General features: G+C 39.0%; 1 protein-coding gene across 2 annotated transcripts in view; it reads left to right on the forward strand.

Annotated features, from left to right (window-relative positions):
* The window catches only part of SLF2 (SMC5-SMC6 complex localization factor 2), a 39,474-nt gene extending 16,838 nt beyond the window's left edge, over positions 1 to 22,636 (forward strand). For both annotated transcript variants that reach the window (XM_081863104.1, XM_081863103.1), the window contains exons 4-20: positions 408 to 462; positions 1,257 to 2,218; positions 3,372 to 3,451; positions 4,337 to 4,441; positions 5,231 to 5,398; positions 6,418 to 6,520; positions 8,486 to 8,561; positions 9,849 to 9,990; positions 10,310 to 10,415; positions 11,296 to 11,472; positions 15,084 to 15,181; positions 15,286 to 15,370; positions 16,234 to 16,359; positions 17,859 to 17,936; positions 18,441 to 18,527; positions 18,963 to 19,031; positions 20,820 to 22,636. In XM_081863104.1, coding sequence (XP_081719230.1) covers positions 408 to 462; positions 1,257 to 2,218; positions 3,372 to 3,451; positions 4,337 to 4,441; positions 5,231 to 5,398; positions 6,418 to 6,520; positions 8,486 to 8,561; positions 9,849 to 9,990; positions 10,310 to 10,415; positions 11,296 to 11,472; positions 15,084 to 15,181; positions 15,286 to 15,370; positions 16,234 to 16,359; positions 17,859 to 17,936; positions 18,441 to 18,527; positions 18,963 to 19,031; positions 20,820 to 20,864 — 2,562 coding nt within the window. In that variant the 3' untranslated portion in view covers positions 20,865 to 22,636. The remainder of the gene's footprint in view (positions 1 to 407; positions 463 to 1,256; positions 2,219 to 3,371; positions 3,452 to 4,336; positions 4,442 to 5,230; positions 5,399 to 6,417; positions 6,521 to 8,485; positions 8,562 to 9,848; positions 9,991 to 10,309; positions 10,416 to 11,295; positions 11,473 to 15,083; positions 15,182 to 15,285; positions 15,371 to 16,233; positions 16,360 to 17,858; positions 17,937 to 18,440; positions 18,528 to 18,962; positions 19,032 to 20,819) is intronic.
* Positions 22,637 to 23,118: the final 482 nt, after the last annotated feature.

Raw genomic sequence — 23,118 nt, forward strand, 5'->3', positions numbered from 1 at the left:
AGGCAAGCAATAGTAGTTATAGCTGAAAAGTAAGTACTAGAGATCCATCTATAGCTCCTGCCTTCATCAGATGTGAGGAACCATTGGCCCGCCAGCTGTTGCTAAACTACAGCTCCCATCATCCTTGGCCATGCTTGCTAGATCTGATGGGAGTTGTAGTTCAGCAATATAAAAGGCCATGTAAGTTTTCAGGTGACCTATGCGTGTCACTTTTGGCTTCATTTACGCGTTCTAAAAGAAAAATATGTGGAATATACTTTAGGATCCTATGACTGCAAATGAAAATTTTCACTGTCCCAAATAAATAGTCGTGGTGGCTCTTAAGAGTTGAGTTGTTTGCTGTGCCCATAAAGCAGTAATACCGTTTAAGGCATTGTCAAATCTTTTTTGTCTCTGCTTATTTGTAGGATACCAGAGTTCTCTTAACAAAAAGATCAGACTCTACTTCGCGGGAATCCTCAGGTATGAACATAGCAGCTAATGATGTAGAAGAATTGGAACAAGTAGCTTACTGCACTGCAGTATCTCCCCTATTGATGGCTCCAATTGTAACTAATTTACATACGGTAATCCAGTGCATATTTACATGAAAGTAAGTTCCATTATGTTCAGTGGAGCTTGCTGTTAGGTAAGTGTGCATAGGACTACAGCTTGAAGAGCTCTTTATTTTCTTAAGATGTTCTAAATCAAGGGTAGACAATGTGGTGATGCCCTCCAGATGTTGTTGGACAAGGCCAACAAACAATTCTGGTCAACAGTACCCAGCGACATCATGGACCCAGTTGGCAGTCTAGACCAGTGTTTCCCAACCTTGTGCCTCCAGCTGTTTTTGAACTACAACTCCCATCATCCCTGACTAGCAAGACCAGTGGCAAGGGATGATGGGAATTGTAGTCCAAAAACAGCTGGAGGCACAAGGTTGGGAAACACTGGTCTAGATTAATACTCATACCTTTGATCCCGAAGGGCCTTGTGAGTCTATAAAGTTTTGGTTCCTGAACGCCACAAACCTGGAAGTGAGTGTTCAGTTTGTGAATGTTCTTTGGAACCCGAACATCCTTTTTGGCGTTTCTGAACGCTTTGGAAGTTGAACGGACTTCCAGAATGGATTCCATTCAACGTCCGAGGTACCACTGTCATCCCTTGGTACATTCTGTTACATTGACATTCTAATAAAACAGAACTTTTTCAGTGATGTACCACTATTTTAGAGGCCTTGCATTATATAATAATTTCAGTTCATTTTCATTTCACAGCTGAATCCTCTTCAATGCAAGCTTCAGAAGCAGAATTTCCTTCAGGATGGGACTCTGATGAAATGATTAACATGAGAAAAAGCCAGACCTGCCCATCAGTACACCCTGACTCAATACCTTTGTTGGGAATATCAAAACATAAAGAATATTCCAGAAAACGAAAAAGGAAATCTTTAGAAACAGATTTGAAAAAATCAAAGAAGTCCAATATACAGAGGTTTGAAAAACACAATTTTAGTAGTTCACTGGAAAAACAAAATTCTGACTGCTCAAAAAACAGAATGTCTCCTCATGTTGACTTGCAGGTAGAGGTTATGACTCCACCTGACAGTAATTTGCCTCTTTCAATAGAATATATTGATACTGAAGAAAATGGATATAACAGTATGGATACAACAAATAAAGATTGCCAAATCCAAATTACAGATGCCAAAGAGAGTCAGAAAAAGAGATTCCCAAAATTTTATTTAGAAAAGGTGCTTCCTTTATTTAAAAAAATAGACTATAAATCCATTAAATGTCAAGAAAAAATATTTTCCAAACAGACAACAGAATCTGAATCACACATTCGGCATAATAGTTCAAGTGAAGCACTGAAAATGACAGTTCATCCGCCTCTCACTTCTACTTTACCTTCAGAAAATAATTCTGAGCAACCTGTATTATTGGGAGATAATGTTCTGTCATCAGAAGATTTGGATCTTGGCACCATCTCTAGCTCTTCATCCGATTTAAATGAAGGTTCCAACCCAAGGGCATGTATTTTGAACAGAAAACCAAGTCACTTTTGTGATAGTGATGTTGAGACCTCTGACAGCAATATGGACAGCAGTGATGAAGAGATTCTCTTGCCACTTGACCAAATACTGGCCCAGAGTGCCAGACCATCTGCAGAAAACCCAGAACAGAGAAATGATGAAAGTGGTAAAACAGACACCATGAGTCCATCACAGAAGATTCCTGTAAGTGGTTAAAAAGCTCATCTTAGTTTAGGAAATCATTTGAATGGTTCAGATGTAATTATCTGAGGCTAATAAGCCATGCTGTATCATGGGCTTCTGTGCTTACTCCACATTTCTCCTTGTGCACTGGGCTTCAGCACTTTTATTCTTGTTTTTTAAAAAAACAAAAACAAAAAACCCCCTCAAATTCCTGTTGCTTCCAGCTGGGGAAACTGATCTAAACTCTTATAAACCAGGCTATGAAACCCAAGAGGAGAGAGGCAAGAAGTGAGCCTGCAGGCACAAGTCTTGTTCTCAGGTTGGAGAACCATGGTCTGGGGTAACTGAACTGGGCTGTTCTAGCTGTGTCAAATGTGAATTTCTCTTGAAGACTGGTATTTTATAGCACGGGTGGGAAAAGTCCTGGGCAGTTTTCCAGTGTTATTGTCAGAAGTGACACAAGTAAACACAAGCTCATTCTGGTTTAATGTTTCAGTTTCAGAAGGAGTACTGTTCCAAGGGGCTACTCTTACTTTGATAACTACAGTGGTGTTGGTGTGTATAGTTAGGATGGGTACTCGCAGGAATATAGCAGTCATGCAGAAACCTTGTTAAATAGGTATTATGACATGTTGAGAAGTCACAGCTGCTGTTTCTGCTACCTGAGTGTATGCCCTTCCTCTTTACAAACAGAAAGGCTATGTTATATTTTCTCAAGTCTGCATCCAGGCTCGGTTCATGTGTTTTGGTACCTTAGCTCCTAATCAGAGCCACAGACAGATGGCTGAGTTAAGTGGACATTTCTGAAAAAAGTAAATAAGTCAAATTAGCTCAGATCTCCATCAATTTTCAGGAAATAGAAAATATCCCAGGAAAATTGCCAATTCAAAATCTTCTAGAAAATCTATATTACTTGAGAGAGTTTGTATTGCCCATGTGAAGATGGCACCTATCTGTTTTATTGCACCTATACATTTTGGGAACCTGCGGTGGTTTCCTAGCTAAAAAGAAGCAGTGTGGTCTTTGCAGTAGAGGATGTACAACTTACATACTTTTTGTATTTTTCCTAGTTTCAAAATTTTCCTTAATCTAAATGGTGATTGAGAACATGCAAAGTAGTGGTAGCTAATGGAACAAAAATACTTGTATTTTTAATTTTCACTCTTTGTTTCAGCTTTTCACACCTTCTGTTAAAAATGTCCATTACATGAATCACCTGGAGGATATCTTGAAGGAGAAGGAAGCATTCAGAAGGTATGTATGCCTGTGTGTCTCCTATCCCTAGTAATGCAATTTAGGATCACCCTCTATAAACATTATGTTGAAGAATGATACGACACCCTTGTTGGTATTGCCTGCAATGAATATACTCGCCTTTCACTTAGTAGCAGGCTATTTCCCCCCATATATGGCATGAGAAAAGAGTTGAAGTTAAATAAAATCAGCATTGTTTAGTTTTGCACTATGAAAATCATCTTCTAATCCATCAGATACTAATGGATAAGTATCTTCCTGTCTGCAAGGGTCCCCATTTCTACCTTAAGTTATAGTCTTTTTTTGTAGTTGTCTTCATTTTGAACTTGTTGAATTTAAAATATGAGATGGTTTTCAATGCATCAATACATAATTTGATGAAAGCCATGAAAACACTTGTTCTAGAAGCCTGCTTAATGTTACAGGGTTTCTAGTGGTTACTAGGCTTCTTCAAATCTTATCAGCCTTAAAAAGTGGGAATATTTGAAGTTAGTTCCTCACATGCCATCTACTATTTCCATCCACCATTCTCTCTTCCATGTCATTGTAGTAGAGATCCTATTGACTGTCCTGACTTTTAAAACCTAGACAGACAGCCTAAATTTGCTGTTTCCTATAGGAAACACTGGCTTACTGCAGAGTTTGTACAAAGAATACATATGAATCTATTGATTCCTTATGAAATAACATTTTAGTAGAAAAAAGGACATGTCAATGAATTTTAGCAATCTGCTCTATGTTGCTTTTTCTAACTCCAGTAACAAACAGAAATACCAGGTGCCTGTTTATAAGAGAGGAAACATGCCAATATTTAAACTTGCTCTAAGATGTGCTGTTATAATCAGAGGCCAAGGTTCTTTTTAAACACCCTTCTCTGCATTACAGGATAGATGAACTAGAGAAGCAGTTACAGCAAGTCAAATGGGAAGTTCCAATAAATTGTCAACATGAAGAAGACTCTGATGATGGTGAACTGTCTGCAGAACACAGGTCTTCTAATTAATCCTTTTCTTGTGATTATACTCAATGAAATACTGTTTGTCTCTTTGACCACTGTAATCTACCCTTCTACTGGCTTTCCAAAAATTTTCTTTAATTTCTCTCTAGGGTCCACTCTTATTCATCATTTATATCCTCTATACATGATTGCCAGTTGTAGTGTTAGGCCATGGCCTGGTTCAGATGATTTACTGTCATAAATCATGTTTCAGGATGGTTATCAGGAACCATCAGAGCAAATCTCTGGCTCTTGTGCTCCCCTCCTCCTCCTTTGTGTTTGAGATGATGAGTGAAAACTTTCACTTTAGTTCAAACCATAGTTCTGCATTTGATAAAGACTTTAAGAGATAGTGGTTTGTTTAAAACAAATCAAATCTCATATCATATCCTGGTTTATCTAACTTTGGTTAGAACAAATCCCAGTTCAATGAGTTCAGAAGTAACCTAGAACTGTGGATTATTCTAAAGTAAAAATGGACTTTGCACTCTCCTGCGCAGTGGAGAAGAGGGGAGTGGGATCATGTCCAGGACTTTCCATGTCTCCCCCCCCCCCAATCACTTAACCATGACTTAGGTCAAGGATAGGGGGCCCGTGTATTGCAAATCCCATCATGTCTGACCATTGGCTATGCTGGCTGGCTCTGATGGGAGTTGGAATCTAACAGCATCTTTTGGACATGATGTTGGCTGCTCTTGCTCTATGTGGATAAATGTGTGGGATAACTGTTTATTAAACAGACTTTAAGGATTATACATTACAGATGTAATTTTGTGTTACAGAGAATTTTTAGAAAGATTTGCATTAATCAGTGATGCTATTCCTGACCAGCACCCCGGAGAAAATATATTTCATGTAGTACATACTGGGAAAATCTTCAGTCATCTTAACCTTGATTTGAGGAATTCTGGGTTTCATCCTCAAAATCCCATTGAAAAATATATTCTCGGGTAAGGATGGTTTTTAGTAATGTCCATTTTCTTAAAGTAGCATACTAGCAAAATATCATTTGTATGGATAGCTATGCATGCTAGTTGGTAGTTTGCCAAAATCAAAGAGTCTTCTGTCCCTAATGTATGCTTGCTACCCTTATTAATCTCTGCAAATTAGACAAGTTTCGGAATTAGAGGTTGTGTTTATTGAAATGTGTCAGTCAACCTTGTAGTGCCTGTTTTAAGTGATCAGTTTGTAATTTACTTAAAAGACCACTGTAAACAGTTAAAATCTTTGGCAGGGATGTAAAGACACTTGTACTGTAATGTGGAATTGTTTTAATGGTAAATATGGTTATATAATAGTTAGATAAGAGTAAAGATGCAGTAAATCTAATTTTTGAAATGGAACCTATGGAGGGAGGGAAGGAGGTCTAAGCGTTTGTAAAAACCCTGTATTTTAATGTTTGAAATCGTTAGGTTTTATATGTATATATATTTTCTTTCATGTATATATGAATCATATATATACCTTTTAGTCATGAAAAATATTGTGTACCACTTTTCAACAAGCCTAGTTATTCTTGCATCTGATTTGGCTTAAGCATCACCTGCATCATATGTCAATCTGTTAGCAAAGGCAGCAGTAGTTGGCCATCATATGCTTGTGCAATAATTTCCTATGAGTCTCTCAATTGAGGTTGCAATTCTCCTGTTAAAGCCTCTGTTATTGGGTAGAATTCAACGTTGTCCTCTTGTGGTTCAGTCTGTGCAAGCATTGCAGTTTGCCAGATGGAACAATCCTTTTCTCCCCCAAATGCTGCTGGGGGTGGGTTTCTCCTGACCCCTCTGAACCAATTTGTGGGGAAGGAGGGAGAAGCACCACTGAACAAGCAGAAATCCTTATGCAGGGCTGCCACTTGGGCTGATTAGGTGAATCCCACCCTCAGTTTCAGGTGTGGTTCTTTAAATCTGAGATTTAATACACAGGTTAACTTTGAAAACATGAAAGTGATTCTTGGTGGTTCTTTCTGCAGATCTGGAATAACACAGCAGCTTTTTGTAATCTCTGAAGGCTTGCTTCTGTCAGCTTACTACAGTTCTCCATGTCCTGTTCCCATTTTAAAATGGATGTTTCGGGTAAGATGCATCTTATTTAATGTTGCATTGGATATCATGAATCCGGAAGCCTTATTAGACTGAACTTCAGTTAGTTTATACCTTACAGTTTAGCTTTCTAGATTGCTCATGTTCTGCATGCACACACTCCCTGGTTCCTGGAGCACGAGCTGTTGGTAAATCCTGAGAATTAAAGAGCTGGCATATAAAATAATTTTTCAGTTACAATTCATTCTGTATTAACTCCTATCTAATTTAAGAAGTATGAGCACACTTTTAAACTAGCCACTTAATGTCAGAAATGTGAAATGCCTTGCATTTCATGTTGATCACTTGCTTACCTCTTCTCTCTGCACTGCCAGCAACCTCCAGGCTATTATTTCTCTCCATACTGGCACTGTTTCATGAGTTGTCAAACCTAATCCATTCCGGAAGCCCATTCGGCTTCAGAAATATTTGACAGCTGAGGTGCGGCTTCCGATTGGTTGGAGGAGCTTCCTGCACTCAAGCAGAAGCTGTGTCAGATGTTCAGCTTCCAAGAAACGTTCAAAAACTGGAGCATTTACTTCGAGGTTTTTGGCGTTCAGGAGCCGAAATGTTCCAAAATAGAGGCATTTGGGAGCCGATGTTTGACTCTGTACACCAAAGCTGTATTCTCCTCAGGAAAAGGGGATCAGATTTGAAAGACTATTGTATCTTTACTGACATACCAAAATAGTTTACACAAGGGAAGACATGGGATGAAATAGACTATTACAGTGGTACCTCAGGTTACATGCGCTTCAGGTTACAGACTCCGCTAACCCAGAAATAGTACCTCAGGTTAAGAATTTTGCTTCAGGATGAGAACAGAAATCATGCTCCAGCGGCGCGGTGGCAGCAGGAGGCCCCATTAGCTAAAGTGGTTCTTCAGGTTAAGAACAGTTTCAGGTTAAGAACAGACCTCCGGAACGAATTAAGTGCTTAACCCGAGGTACCACTGTATATGATTGACTTCAGACATCCCTAAAAGAGCCAAACCTTAACTCTTTTTGCAAAAGAAAGTTTTGCGATTTGAACTTCCTGAGCCTTCACAGAAGATAGATTGGAGGTACTTGAGCTAAATAGGAAGGAGGGCTCTCTTAACACTTGCAGATCTGGCAGAATTGCAGTTTTGTTTAAAGATTTATGCCCCACATTTTTATTATAAGCCAATTTGTAGCAGAATCCAGAGCATCCTTTCCTTTCCTTTTGTAATCCCAGAGAAACGGGTGGCTGGAACAGAGTTCTATTTGGCTGGGAAAGTAAAGCAAGCTCCCGTTAGCTGCTCATTCTGTGGCCAGGCTGGTCTTCCCATTGCTATCATACCCTTCCTGTGCAAGAGGAGATGCAGCCTCCCAATGATCTCCTAGCCAGTGACAGACACTAGAGCACCATTACCTTTCAGTTCTTGTATTGTATATAAGTTCTTCTTAGAAGTGTTTGATTTTGTAATATGCTATCAAATGCACCTTTAGCTAATGTATATCTGAAAATTGTCAAATGATTCCATTTAGCTTTACTCTGTGAGCAAGTATTTTCTGCCATCCATTCCTTTTAAAGAAGTTAGCCTATTATTCTCTCCCACTCTCTTGTCCTTTTCTCAAGCTTACACTTAACTTCTTAAGTTCATTATGTATAAACTTTATGGGCCTGAATACTTGTCCCCAGGAAATACCCAGGATATCTTTCAGTTTGGAAGTCAAGGATTTAAGAGCGCTGCCTTCACTTTCCCCCTTGTATAGCAAACTGGAAGAATATTTAAAAGACCAAAACTAGAGCAGCAATGGTTAATCTTATTTGCATTGATCAACACTTTTCTTAGCTAGTAAGACTGATTCACATTTCTGGCACATCAGATCGCATTTGTACTGTATTTCAATAATTCTTCATCACAATGCAAGAATACTGAATATGCAAAAGTTCTAATTGTCTTAGATGACCTTCAGTTTTGTTTTAATTAAACAGATGATGTCAATTCATCCAGACAGTTCATTGTCAAGAAAGATTTTGGATATGTTGATGTCATTAACAATTAAAACTGGTGAGTATTTGAAACTAAACTTCAGGAAGAACTTGTAGTTTTTACACATTGGGAAGAACTTGTAATTTTTACCCATTGGGAAGAACTTGTAGTTTTTACACATTGACACAAAGTCCTGCAACAGTCTTCTCACTTTTCACATAATTCATTCAAATGTAATTTGGTTGTTTTACCATCTAATAGAATTATTTTTTGTTTAATGTGGCTCACAAGGTTCCTTGTTAGGCACAACAATCTGGTGATGAAGATTCAGCCACTTCCTAAGCCCTTCTGGCTCACTGTAATCAGGGTATGGTGGGAAGGCCTGCTTTTCTTAATTTTTCTTCTGCCATTTTTCTTCCAGTTGTGGTAGATGGGAAATAATTAACTTGCCAGCTCTAGGACTTGTATAGCTTTTGGGAGAGTATTGGGATTGAGGGGTCTTAGGATTCTGCAAATCCTCAGCTGTCCTTGGAATGCCCTGTTTTAGGCTGCATTTTCTACAGGCATGCTGGGGAGCCTTCCTCTTCACCAATTAAGCAGCATCTAAACTGCCACATAAGGCCTCTTCAGCTACCAAATGTCAGTTGTAGGATCTCACCCTAAGCCTTGTTCACATACCCTTCTGGTACAAAATACTTACCACTGAAGTAGCAGTAGAGCTATTAGTTCATGTGGGGATGAGGATGTGCATTTACAAGGAAATCACATCTTGTTTGTCTTGATAAGTTGAGATAAAAAAACTACCGTATTTTTCTATGTATAAGACACCCCCTATTTTGGGAGACTCCAAATTAGGAGAACACCCCTCAGCACTACCCGTGTATAAGACAAGCCCCAATTTTAAACCTAATTTTTTGGTTTAAAAATCTAGTCTTATACACGGAAAAATATGGTATATTATGAGACCATGACTGGTACAGACTATATAAATATTTCTGTATCTTTTCTGTGTTGATATGCTTATATATTTTCTGCCATCTTTCCCATGTTAATCACACTGACAGCTTATTTGCTGCTTTGAAGATGATTGTGCTTTTGTAGCACAGATGTACAAGAGTGGTGGGAAAATATTAAAATAGTACCCTTTGCTGTAGAAAACACAACTACAGTGTCCCAAAGAACATACCATGCTCAAGTTGCATTCTGCTGATTACTTAATGCTATTGAGTCTCCTCCGCTATCTTAATAAACTACTTAAAGCAGAGCTCATGTCTGAGGGAACTCCATATATTAGCACTGGTATGCTTATTGTGCTTTTTGTTCCTCTGGTTTGGGAATAAATAGCCAAGTGTTATCTCTCTGCAGCTTCAGCTACCAACGACCAGCCAAGGCCATGGATTCCATCAATATTTGATATAGCAACTGTGCTACTGAATATGGGTGTTCCTTTCAGTGCATTGTTTCCTCTGCAAGATTTTCAACCTAACTTTTCTGAGGATGATATAATGTAAGTGTTTAGCATCATATCAGTTTTTTCAATGGATTCATTAGGGAACCATAGAAATATTTGCCACTTCTGTAGGGTTCCGATTAGTATGTTTCTGTGGTTTGCATTTAAGTAGGTATTTCATGCTGTACTTTTATTATCTTTTTTTGTATCCTGATACATAGTTTCCTCTGTCCTGAGACCTCAAGATGTAGACTCAAACAACATTCTAAGTTTTATGTTCTATAATGTCCTACAAATGTGCCAAGGCAGAGCTTTTTATAGTAGTTCATTTTGCCAAAGTGTAATAAATTTAATGGGGGAAATCCTTTTTTGTTAGATCTGAAATGCGTGAGATTATACAGAAAAAACCAAGTGGAGACATCTTTGGAAACTCGGTTCCTATCTTTCATCTAATAGACACCAACCTTTGCAATATGTCCAAGGTGAGAGGGACCCCCGACTCCTTTTCCTGTTTTTGAAAGTTCTCTTGTATAAGAGAAGCATATGTGGTGATTGCTGGTGATAGTCATGATTCACTTGTGCAAGTAGTTTGAGCTGTGAAGCAAAACATTTGTGTAGTGATAAAATATAGTTATGGGCAATATATCCTTCTAAGGTACTTAAAATAGGAAGTACAATCTACTTAAGTTAAGCATTTCTTGCTTAAGGATGAGAAATTTAGCCATCCACTTAATTCTGTTGAAATCAGTGGGGCTGAAAAGTACTAAGTTTAGCTGTCCAAAGTGTTTACTCTTTGTAATATGGTGCCAGATGTTTGTTTGTGTGTGTGTGTGTGTGTGTGTGTGTGAGAGAGAGAGAGAGAGAGAGAGAGAGAGAGAGAGAACTGAAGATGACACGGATCGGATGATACCCTCTGACCAGCAGTTGTCAATCTAGCTGTAAACAGAATTTTACAGCTGGATTGACAGCTGCTGGTCAGAGGGTATCATCCGTGTCATCTTCAGTTTGTTCTCTCTCTCTCTCTCTCTCTCTCTCTCTCTCTCTCTCACACACACACACACACACACACACACACACACATCTGGCACCATATTACAAAGAGTAAACACTTTGGACGGCTAAACTTAGTAGCTAGATCTTGACTGTTAAAGCTTTTAAAAAAGAATGTTCTTTCAATGAGCTGTCTGTTTCTTATTGGTAGTTAGCAGAAATTGACCCCTGATAGGTTCAAGGACAGACAAACATAGCAAGTTTCACATCAAATGAATAAACACTGTCTGCACTTGTAATATGCAACTGAGATTAGATTCAATATTGCTAAAACTTCTTCTAAGTCATTATCATCTCATTTCTCCCCTTAAGTTTCTGCGACTCTGTATAAGCATGTACCCAGAAGGTTACACGGACAAAGAAATATTTATATTGCTGCTGCTGCTGCTTAAACTGAGTTTGGCAAAAGAGCTGAAACAATTTCCCCTAGTGGACTTGGAGTGCCTTGTTATAAAACTACTGGAAAATATCAGAGAGTGGGATACCAAGGTAACTGCATCAATAAGTGTTTAGTGTAATCTGTGTAAAATTGAGCTTAATTTTGCCAAAACCTCCTGAATTTGTGTGTTTAGCCATGCCTTGAGGGAATTGCTGCTTTGGTTGATCTCCAAAAGAAATATAATACTTTAAAATTCCAGTCATTTGCTGATAAATACTACTTGTACCGGAGACACTGATTGGAAATATTCTTTTTTGTCTATGAAGTAGTAGATGTAGTAGTGGAAGTAGTAGCTACAGCGGCAGTGAAGATAACATGGTAACCAATTTTTATCTCAAAAGTAAGCATAGATATTACAAGAACGCATTATTGTATCCTATAACATGTTGTTGTTGTTTAGTCGTGTCCGACTCTTCGTGACCCCATGGACCAGAGCACGCCAGGCACTCCTGTCTTCCACTGCCTCCCACAGTTTGGTCAAACTCATGCTGGTAGCTTCAAGAGCACTGTCCAACCATCTTGTCCTCTGTCATCCCCTTCTCCTTGTGCCCTCCATCTTTCCCAACATCAGGGTCTTTTCCAGGGAGTCTTCTCTTCTCATGAGGTGGCCAAAGTATTGGAGCCTCAGCTTCATGATCTGTCCTTCCAGTGAGCACTCAGGGCTGATTTCCTTAAGAATGGAGAGGTTTGATCTTCTAGCAGTCCGTGGGACTCTCAAGAGTCTCCTCCAGCACCATAATTTAAAAGCATCAATTCTTTGGCGATCAGCCTTCTTTATGGTCCAGCTCTCACTTCCATACATCACTACTGGGAAAACCATAGCTTTAACTATACGGACCTTTGTTGGCAAGGTGATGTCTCTGCTTTATAAGATGCTCTCTAGGTTTGTTATTGCTTTTCTCCCAAGAAGCAGGAGTCTTTTAATTTCGTGACTGCTGTCATCATCTGCAGTGATCATGGAGCCCAAGAAAGTAAAATCTCTCACTGCCTCCATTTCTTCCCCTTCTATTTGCCAGGAGGTGATGGGCCCAGTGGCCATGATCTTCATTTTTTTGATGTTGAGCTTCAGACCATATTTTGCGCTCTCCTCTTTCACCCTCATTAATAGGTTCTTTAATTCCTCCTCACTTTCTGCCATCAAGGTTGTGTCATCTGCATATCTGAGGTTGTTGATATTTCTTCCGGCAATCTTAATTCCAGTTAGGGATTCATCCAGCCCAGCCTTTCGCATGATGAATTCTGCATATAAGTTAAATAAGCAGGGAGACAATATACAGCCTTGTCATACTCCTTTCCCAATTTTGAACCAATCAGTTGTTCCATATCCAGTTCTAACTGTAGCTTCTTGTCCCACATAGAGATTTCTCAGGAGACAGATGAGGTGACCAGGCACTCCCATTTCTTTAAGAACTTGCCATAGTTTGCTGTGGTCGACACAGTCAAAGGCTTTTTCATAGTCAATGAAGCAGAAGTAGATGTCTTTCTGGAACTTTCTAGCTTTCTCCACAATCCAGCGCATGTTTGCAATTTGGTCTCTGGTTTCTCTGCGCCTTCGAAATTCAGCTTGCACTTCTGGGAGTTCTCGGTCCACATACTGCTTAAGCCTGCCTTGTAGAATTTTAAGCATAAGAAATGAGTGCAATTGTGCGGTAGTTGGAGCATTCTTTGGCACTGCCCTTCTTTGGGATTGGGATGTAGACTGATCTTCTCCAATCCTCTGGCCACTGCTGAGTTTTCCAAATTTGCTGGCATATTGAGTATAGCACCTTAACAGCATCATCTTTTAAAATTTTAAATAGTTCAGCTGGAATATCACCATTTTCATGGCCTTGTTATTAGCCCATTTGACTTCACTCTCCAGGATGTCTGGCTCAAGATCAGCGACCACACTACCTGGGGTGTACGAGCCATCCATATCTTTCTGGTATAATTCCTCTGTGTATTCTTGCCACCTCTTCTTGCTGTCTTCTGCTTCTGTTAGGTCCTTACCACTTTTGTCCTTTATTATGGTAATCTTTGTACGAAATGTCCCTTTCATATCTCCAATTTTCTTGAACAGATCTCTGGTTTTTCCCATTCTAGTGTTTTCCTCTCTTTCTTTGCATTGCTCGTTTAAGAAGGCCTTTTTGTCTCTCCTTGCTATTTTTTGGAAATCTGCATTCAATTTCCTGTATCTTTCACTATCTCCCTCACATTTTGCTTGCCTTCTCTCCCCCGCTATTTGTAAGGCCTCGTTGGATAGCCACTTTGCTTTCCTGCATTTCCTTTCCATTGGGATTGTTTTAGTTGCTGCCTCCTGTATAATGTTACGAGCCTCCATCCATAGTTCTTCAGGCACTCTGTCCAACAAATCTAAATCCTTAAACCTGTTCCTCACTTCCACTGTGTATTCGTAAGGGATTTGATTTAGATTATACCTTACCGGCCCAGTGGTTTTCCCTACTTTCTTCAGTTTAAGCTTGAATTTTGCTATAAGAAGCTGATGATCTGAGCCACAGTCAGCTCCAGGTCTTGTTTTTGCTGACTGCATAGAGCTTCTCCATCTTTGGCTGCCGAGAATATAATCAATCTGATTTCGATGCTGCCCATCTGGTGGTGTCCATGTGTAGAGTCGTCTCTTGTGTTGTTGGAAAAGAGTGTTTGTGATGACCAGCTTGTTCTCTTGGCAGAACTCTATTAACCTTTGCCCTGCTTCGTTTTGAACTCCAAGGCCAAACTTGCCAGTTGTTTCTTTTATCTCTTGATTCCCTACTTTAGCATTCCAATCCCCTATAATGAGAAGAACATCCTTCCTTGGTGTCATTTCTAGAAGGTGTTATAAGTCTTCATAGAACTGGTCAATTTTAGTTTCTTCACCACCAGTAGTTGGTGCATAAACTTGGATTATTGTGATGTTAAAAGGTCTGCCTTGGATTCGTATCAAGATCATTCTATCATTTTTGAGATCGCATCCCAGTACAGCTTTCGCCACTCTTTTGTTGACTATGAGGGCCACTGCATTTCTTTTACGGGATTCTTGCCCACAGTAGTAGATACGATGGTCCTCCGAACTGAATTCGCCCATTCCCGTCCATTTTAGTTCACTGATGCCCAGGATGTCAATATTTATTCTTGCCATCTCATTTTTGACCACATCCAACTTACCAAGGTTCATGGTTCTTACATTCCAGGTTCCTATGCAATATTTTTCTTTACAGCATTGGACTTTCCTTTCGCTTCCAGGCATATCCGCAACTGAGCAACCTTTCGGCTTTGGCCCAGCCGCTTCATCAGCTCTGAATCTACTTGTACTTGTCCTCCACTCTTCCTCAGTAGCCTGTTGGATGCCTTCTGACCTGAGGGGCTCATCTTCCAGCGTCATAACTTTTATATGCCTGTTGTCTTTGTCCATGGAGTTTTCTTGGCAGGGATACTGGAGTGGCTTGCCAGTTCCTGCTCCAGGTGGATCACGTTTGGTCAAAACTCTCCCCTATGACCTGTCCATGTTGGGTGGCCCTGCACGGCATAGCTCATAGCTTCTCTGAGTTATTCAAGCCCCTTCACCAATACCATTATTAAAGGATAGCCATTGACTCTTGTGTGCATTGCATTGAAACTTTTAGATTTTTTGCAGTTGCTCTTAATTGCTACTAATGACTGTTTCTCTTATCTTGCTTGTAAGATGCCTGAGTTATGCCGTGCAATAAGTTACCTGTCCAGCCACCATCATGATCTCTTAGGGCTGGTTCAGTTTGTCCCAAACTGGATGACACGAGGAAGGTAAGCCTCACTGCAATACAGTTCACTTTGCATGTCACTTCAAAACACACAGAGAAACCACTACATTGTAGAAAATAATCTTTACTTAAATGTTATCGTTTCAGACAAATAAGAAGGCATCTTAGCTTGGTAGTAATCTTGAAGCTTCTTAAAACCCATGTGAAAATACCCAGCAGTCATGACCAGCAGGTACTGTACAAACTTACTTTATTAATATATTGAGTTCTTAAGAGTTACCTTTATTCCACTAATCCATGATCGACATTGATGATCATAAGCAGCTTGCATGACTTTCCTTGGGAGGGCATAAAATCCCAGAAGAACTCTTCTTTCTTTCAACCCCTTTTTCCTTTTGTATTCCTTTTTGTGAACAAGGGAAACCTAGTTTTTGCTATTTACATAGAGATAACTAGGCTTCCCTCATTCAGGGACAGAGTATTTTTGCTCTTACCAATCCTAGGGCTTCCTTAATTCACAAACTAAAAGAGGTGTTTATTCCAAATTGTGTCCAGCTCCTTCTGCTTTTTAGAGGCTGACTTCAGCATCCATCAGTTCTAAGGGAAATCCTGTCTAATCTATTTTGAACATGCTGCTTCTGTTCCTCTGCAAGCTTTTGAGTTGCTTCAGTGCTGTCTTGGTATATTTATTCTATTTTTAAAATGTATGTTGTCACTTTTCTTGATAAAATAAACTCAAATTATGTGCACCCATCTTGTTTGGATTACTACCCAGAGCTGCTGCTCATCAGTACAGCTTTACTCTGCTTGCTGTTACCGTCCCTCCTGCTCTCTTTCTCATTCTCGATGACTCCCAATAAGATGTTTGTCTTGATTCATGTAACTTCAAAGTAAACTAGAACCCAAGAATTCTCAGGATCCATGAGCATGAATAAAAATTTGGGAGAGCTCACATACATTAATTATCCTCCAGACTTTTGTATTTAAAAATGATTTAGGCTTTCTCTTCTTAATGGTGCCAAAAGCCAGGAAGTATTAGTAAGCTGTGCTCCTCTCTAATCTGTCCCCCCCCCCTTTCTTCCTGGGATTACATAGATGTCACTTCTGTGTAAAGAACTAGTGAATATGAAACCTTCAAATCTGTTAAAGAGAATATCTGAGACAGTGGGACACCATGATGGTCTTAAAGAAGAGTCTTTTCTTCGTCAATATGAACCGGAGGTAATCTCAGACACCATTCCTGGAAAGCAGGGTCCCAGGGTCAAACTTAAGGCAGGCTGGGAACCAGATGGGCATTGAGTTGTTGGTTATTTGTGTTTAGGAGATGCTCATATCTCAGAAGGCAAGCATTGGCAAGGTGGGATGAAGTGAATGGATGAGAAAAGAGAAAGGGCTAAGTTTTGTATGTGTGTGCAGGGGAGTTACTACTTTTTTATTGTATTGATTACCCATTTGGGCAGAATAATATAATATGCTCGAAGTTCTTTGCTCTGACCACAGCAGATTAACAAAGCTCCTGAGCAGATCAGCAGAGAACATACTGCTTATCTTAGCCAATCTCATTATAGAAATTATTAGGACAGAGTTTGTCCATGTTTTAGACTACCTAAAAACGTGTCTCTATCAAGATCAAACTGATTCACACTTAGAGCCAAAAGTGAACTCCAGATAACAACAAATGTATCAGTCACTCTTCCCAACATTGTCTTCTCCTACTAAAATGAGTGCCCAGATATCAAGATTGACATAGATGCTGATTCCTCTGCAGCTTGTGGAACAGTCCAGGATGAGAGCTCCCCTATGTTGCACTATACAATATTGCCTTGTAAGCCTTCTTTTGGGCTGTGACCTATCAAGAGGTATAGACTGGGCTGTGTTAATAACCTTTCTTGTATTACAGCAAGCCCCTAAAGCCACAATAAAGAAAAGGCTTATTATTGCCTACTCATTTTGTTTACTCACCAAAGTCACATTAAACACCACTGTATGCTGGAAATTGTCCTTAATACTACCAAGGGCTGGTTCACATGTGACCACCATGTAGGTGGTACACTGGATGCCAGTTTGTGTGTTGTCGGTGGGAGGAATTGGCAGTATGTGTGATACAACTTTTTGTTATAATAGACTCTTCTGCTTAAGTTTTGTTGTAAATGTGTTCTATACAACTTATGGCTTCAGCAAACACTAATTGCTCTCATTCCAGGAATACATGCCTTTCACACTACACATAGACTCTTTATTGCAAGCTGGCATTATAGATGCAAATACCTATGTAAATGCCCCATATTTGTGCAGTTTGTTTGCTCAAAAAATGGTGAATAAACTGATTTACTTGTCTGGGCATATTTGCACCTAACTCCTGGTTTATCTTAAAAGTTTTTTTGATTTTTGTTCCTTCACCTGCTGCTTAAGAACCAGTTCTTAATCAATTTATATTGATGTGTGGGTAGTTGAAAGGGGTAAGACACAAGTATTTGACTACTAAGAGCAGAATGTGTAAATCTCCTGCAATTTTGCATTGTTGGTATACTCTGGTAATTTTTGAATCTCAGTGCTATTTTTAAAGCAGTGGTAAACAGTATAGGCTGTTCAGTTTTCACTGAGCATCTGCAAAAGTTGAACTGCCTTCTTTGTGAAAACTGATTGGTTTCCCCCTCAAAGAAGTTGGCAGCATCCTTACTACTAAGACCTAGGCTGAATACTTTCTGTTCATTTTCTAGGCATACTATCTGGCCTATGTTCTTCTTCACTTGGTCAGGGAAGCTAGCAATTCTGAGGTTACAAATTCTAACCACAGGGTAAGTAATTTTTTGTAATACAATCAGGTGATATTTAAATGTTGTGAAATAAATTAAAGTTAGTATGTATGTGCTTATACTACAAATTCATGGAAATGGTGGTCTCCTGGTTTTGGCTGGGGTTGCATTCCTCATCAAGGTAAAAGGTTTGTTTTTAGATTTAACTGTGCTCATGAACAATTTCAGCTGCATGGGTTCCTAGTTTCTTTCTAGGTGCAATAATGCCCTATATAGTGTAGGATACCCTTCCCCAATACACAGCCTATTTTGGGGGTGTTTATTGTTCAAATTGTTAGTTTCCTGGTCACCTTACAGATTTTTATAATTGGAAAGACAGGATGTAACTATAACTCTCTAAGTAACACCTAATACTTTTAAAATCATACTATTACTGAAAATGTAGATAATAACTTAAGTTTTAGGGAAGATGTCACTTTGAAATGCTTTTCCCATTATTTACACATTTGGTCAGGAGAAAATTAACTCTTTTAATCTCACATTTAGGAATGGCTGGTGAAACTCTGCACTACTTTGGAAAAACATGTAAAATGTGATATTAGAGAAGATGTTAGACTGTTCTATAAAACTAAGGTGAGTAGTCTTGTACTTTTTTAATCCCCAGAAGGTAAGAGTTATTGTGAGGACTCTCTCTGCTCCCCCTTCCTTATATGCAGTCAAATATGAGTAACCTTTCACGTTTGAGGAGTTTGCTTCCATTACTCCAACATCCTACCTTGGCCAGGGCATGGGTTTTCTTTTGTGGACTCCTGAATGCTGATTTCAGGGCTGCTTCTCACACTTTTATTAAATTGCAAGAGTGCACTTCAGTCCTGCATTTTTAGGTCTGATGAGAATAAGGTTGAAGCAGATGATGATGTAAGCCCTAGGTATCTGATTCATCTATGTACTCAGAAGTAAGCCCCACTGTGTTTAATGATGCCTACTCCGAGGTAAGAGTATGTAGGATTGCACCCTTAAGCATCCTTTCCCCCAGTTGGTTTCAATCAGTTTGTTTTCTCTTTCTAGGTAAAAGACTTAGTTGCTAGAACATACAGCAAATGGCAACAAATGATTCACAGTTCTCGGCTTACTCAGGTACTATGCAGTTAAAACAGCTTTTCACATTGCTGTGTGATTTACAGAAATATTGTAAGTCTTCAATGTAATGGTAATGACAGACTTCTGCAAGGGTGTCTTTGTGGCATATTATAATGAATAAGTTTGCTTTCTAAGAGGTGAGCAGCTCTACAGATTTGCTAATAGAAGTTTGGATGTCAAAATAATGCTTGAGGGGTATGTAGCATGCATTATATATATATTAAAAACCATTCTGTAACAGCCTGGAATTATTCAATAATGAAGTGTAGCTCATTGGCTACAGAAACAAATTAGTGCAAATGTGCCTGGAAAGATGAATGCATCACTCACGCATGCCCTAAAGCATCAGACTAGAAGCATAGAAATATTAACACTGTGCAAGCTGAAAATGTAAACGTGCAAAGGGACAGAAATTGCCTTACTGAAAAGAAATATAATGCTTAATTAGATTACAATGCTTAGTTAGTTAAGCCTTTAAACTGGAAGCTGTGTTGCTCTGTATGTCAAAGAGGACATAAATTCCAACAAGCTAGAACTCCAAAACTAGTTTAGAACTGGGGACATACTATTATTCCCCTGGCCAAAATGCTCAGGCTGATCTTGTGATGTAGAAGGAAATCAATGAGGCATGCAAAGGAAAAAGTGCTGCAGTAATGTATGGCTTCAGTTATCTTCACATAGACTGAGTGCGTGTGTATTTCAGTCGTGACAAGGAGGTATCCTAAATGACTGTGTCCTAGGACATGTAACCAGCCAGAAAGGTGACAACCCTGGACTTAATCCTAAAGTGGCACCCAGGATCTGCTGTGAGATATGTGTTGTTGAACCAATTGGTAACTGTGGCCATAGTGCTACCAAATTCAACATATATGTAAGTGGACAATTGCCAAGGAAGTCCAATATGGTCACATTTTACTTCAAAAGCAGAAACTTGCCTCAAATGAGAAGTTTGGTAAAAACCACATTTAATAGAAGCTCAACTACAATGAATACCACAGACCAAGAAAGGTGCCACTAGGGATAATTAGGAAAGGAACTGAAAAGTTCCAGTGTCATAATACCATTATACAAATCTGGAATACTGTGTAAAGTTCTGGTTGCTTCACCTCAGAAAGGATACAGTAAAGTTGGGGAAAGTGCAGAAAAGGGCAACAAAAATGAGCAAGGGGTTCATGCATCTCCCCTCAGAGCCATCTAATGAAATTTATTTGCATTAGGTTTAGGACAAGCAAAATGAAGTATTTCTATGGTATGAATTAAAGTGTGGTAGTGGTCATTGGTAGTGGTCATTAAAAGAGGATTTGACTGATTCAAGGAGAAGAATGATGGCTATGTGAAACCTCTAGATTCAGAGGTAGCATGCCACACTCAGAGTATAAACAGAAGAGGACTATTGTATTGTTTTCATGACCTCATCATGGGCTTTCTAGAGGCATCTGATTGGCCACTGTGTGGAAACAGGTGCTGGAATATATAGATACAGCTGACTCTCAACTTATACTGGAGATACGTTCTGGGGATAGTATGTAGAGCCAAAATCATGTATAGTCAGAACATTGAGTTCAGTGGAAAGTGGGAGTGCCAACGTTTTTTTCCTGGACACCCCCCCCCTTTCCACCTCCGTTTTATTTATTTTTAGTATTTTTGCCAAGCACATAAAGCTGGATGTACATAAATTGCAAGTACATACATGTCTTTGGTCTTATATAGGGCTGCTATTGAATTAACTAAAGGTTTGTTTTTTGGTCTAAACCGATTTTGAAGTTCAATTTATTTTTATCGTAGGGGCAGATTCATGATTTTTGGGTCCCAGACGCTTCAAATGGATAGATTGAAGAGAATTTCAAAATGGACAGTATGGCCAATAAAATAAAAGGATGAAGACTATAGCGTGGCCTAAGAAGAAAAATGGCAGTAATCTGGATATCACTTCCACATATTTTACATGATTCTTACTTTGTCCTTCCCTAATAACTGAACAATGTTCGTAATTAAGAATCTTTTTAACATGTCTTATCCTGTTTAGATTGATTTGATAAAGAGTTAATATTTTTAAAAGTAAGGGTAGTTTTTATTTTTTGTCATGCTTGTGACTATAAAATAGAACTATTCTAATATATCTGTTGCATTTTGCCAAAGGACAGGACTGTATATTTCCTACTGTGAAGCAAAGTTTAGAAACCGCTGTATTTGTTTTGGAATGGACAGGAAGTGCTAAAGTGACCCTTGTGTTTAGAAAGTGATGGGGGAAACACTTGAGCTACAGTCCTCTATGCACTTGGAAGCAAATCTCATTGCTTCCTTTGGAGCTTATTTCAAAGTAAGTGTACCAAGTGTTGCAGCCTTTCACCTGTAGACACATTCAGCTGCCTAAGCAGTTGGGTGTCTTTAAATGCCACCTAGTGAGCCCAGTTTTAAGTTTTCAAGGAAGTTAAAAAGATTAATGGCAGTTCATACTTGGTTTTAGACTATGCATCAAAATTACATGCTAATACAAAAGATCTGTTAGTCAATAGTTAGGGGAATTAATTTGTTTGGAAATGTAAATAAATTCAGAGAAGAGTTTATTCTCCTGGTCATGCCACTATAGATACTATAGTTGAGTTGTGTGTAGCTGTGAATATTTCACGGGCATCTCAGTCTTAATGCCAATAAATTATAAGGAGAGAGGGAGATTTTCTGAATGCTTGCACTGCCATAAATGTGAATAAACAAATTGTTAGAGATCATAACAGAAATTAAAATGTAAATATAAAGAAGTAGAGGTAATATAAGTCTAAGATAATTGATTTTTACGAGGAGACACTTTTGGCATTGTGTTTAATCCTATTTATGCATTTTAAGCAGAAGTATGCAAAATAGATTGATAAAGCAAGATGGACTGCTAGTCAAGGAGCAGTTCAGCGCTGTTAAATCCATGGGAGTTTTGTCATTGATTTTAACAGGAGAAAGTTTGTACTCAATTTATATCAAAACATTTCACACTTTCAGTGCTGTTCAGAATTTGTTGGACCCCAACATCCCACAGGTTGGGTGGGAAATGCTACCTCAAAGGGGACTAGTTTCTTTTATTTCTTTTTTGTAATGGGGAGTATTTTACAGACTCTGCATTCCACAGCCAGTGTCCAGAGAGCCCTGTGAGCAAGGAGATTGCAGTTCTGCTCAGGTGGGGGCGTCACTGACGTTTTTTCTTTGACCTGCAGCACCTTGTGCTGCATCAAAAGCTACTGTGGAAGGTAGGTCCTCTGACCTAAAGGAGCAGCTTTTCCAGCCAGGGGCTACAGTGAGAAGAGAAATGGGGAAAGCCCTAATGTGCCTGCACACTGTGCATACTTCTCTGGATCCTGGCCTATAGTTAAAAGCCTCCTTTGTTGTTTATTTGTACTTTTGAATATACTCATATATAACTTTTTATAAACATTTCACATTGACTTTATAAAGTACAAATATGCCTGCTCTCTCTTTGCCACTTTACTGTATCTGTGTATTATATGAAGAGATACTATTTGTATTACTTTTCAAACACACTTGGAATTATCCAGGTGACAATTTAACCACTTTTTTTAATGAGACAAAAGAGTAAGAATAAAGTATAAAATAATCATGTGTGTCTCTAAAATTTATATGTGAATATGAATTTCAGCATTATTCCTTGCACTCAGGCAAAAGAGATTCTGAGCACCATACCTCTCCTGTACAGCAGCACGCATCTCATCTTAAATGATTAAATCCAGAAATGCTACCTTGTCATCTTGCAGTAGTTTCCCCTTGTACATGTACCTAGCTTAATAATTTCATTTCCCCCCAGACAATACAGCTTGCAATACAGGCATGCTACTGCTGGGCTACCAATGCTCTCTTGAATTTGTTATGACTTGCTAATCCTGGAGACTGTTTATGTACCAAGCAGATATTTGGAGTTGGTGTCGTGGTTTTTTCCCTACAGTGAAGGTTGATATCCTCAGTTGGGTTGCCTTTCACACTTGCTCCAGAAGGTAGGGAAATGCAAAATAGGCTTATTTATGTCCTATGTGGGGGACAGCAACCTTCCCCAGTTTATTGTCCAGCCTGCTCCATGAAGGTA

The sequence above is a fragment of the Podarcis erhardii genome, assembly GCF_964252035.2.
Source record: "Podarcis erhardii genome assembly, chromosome: 5".
NCBI lineage: Eukaryota > Metazoa > Chordata > Lepidosauria > Squamata > Lacertidae > Podarcis > Podarcis erhardii.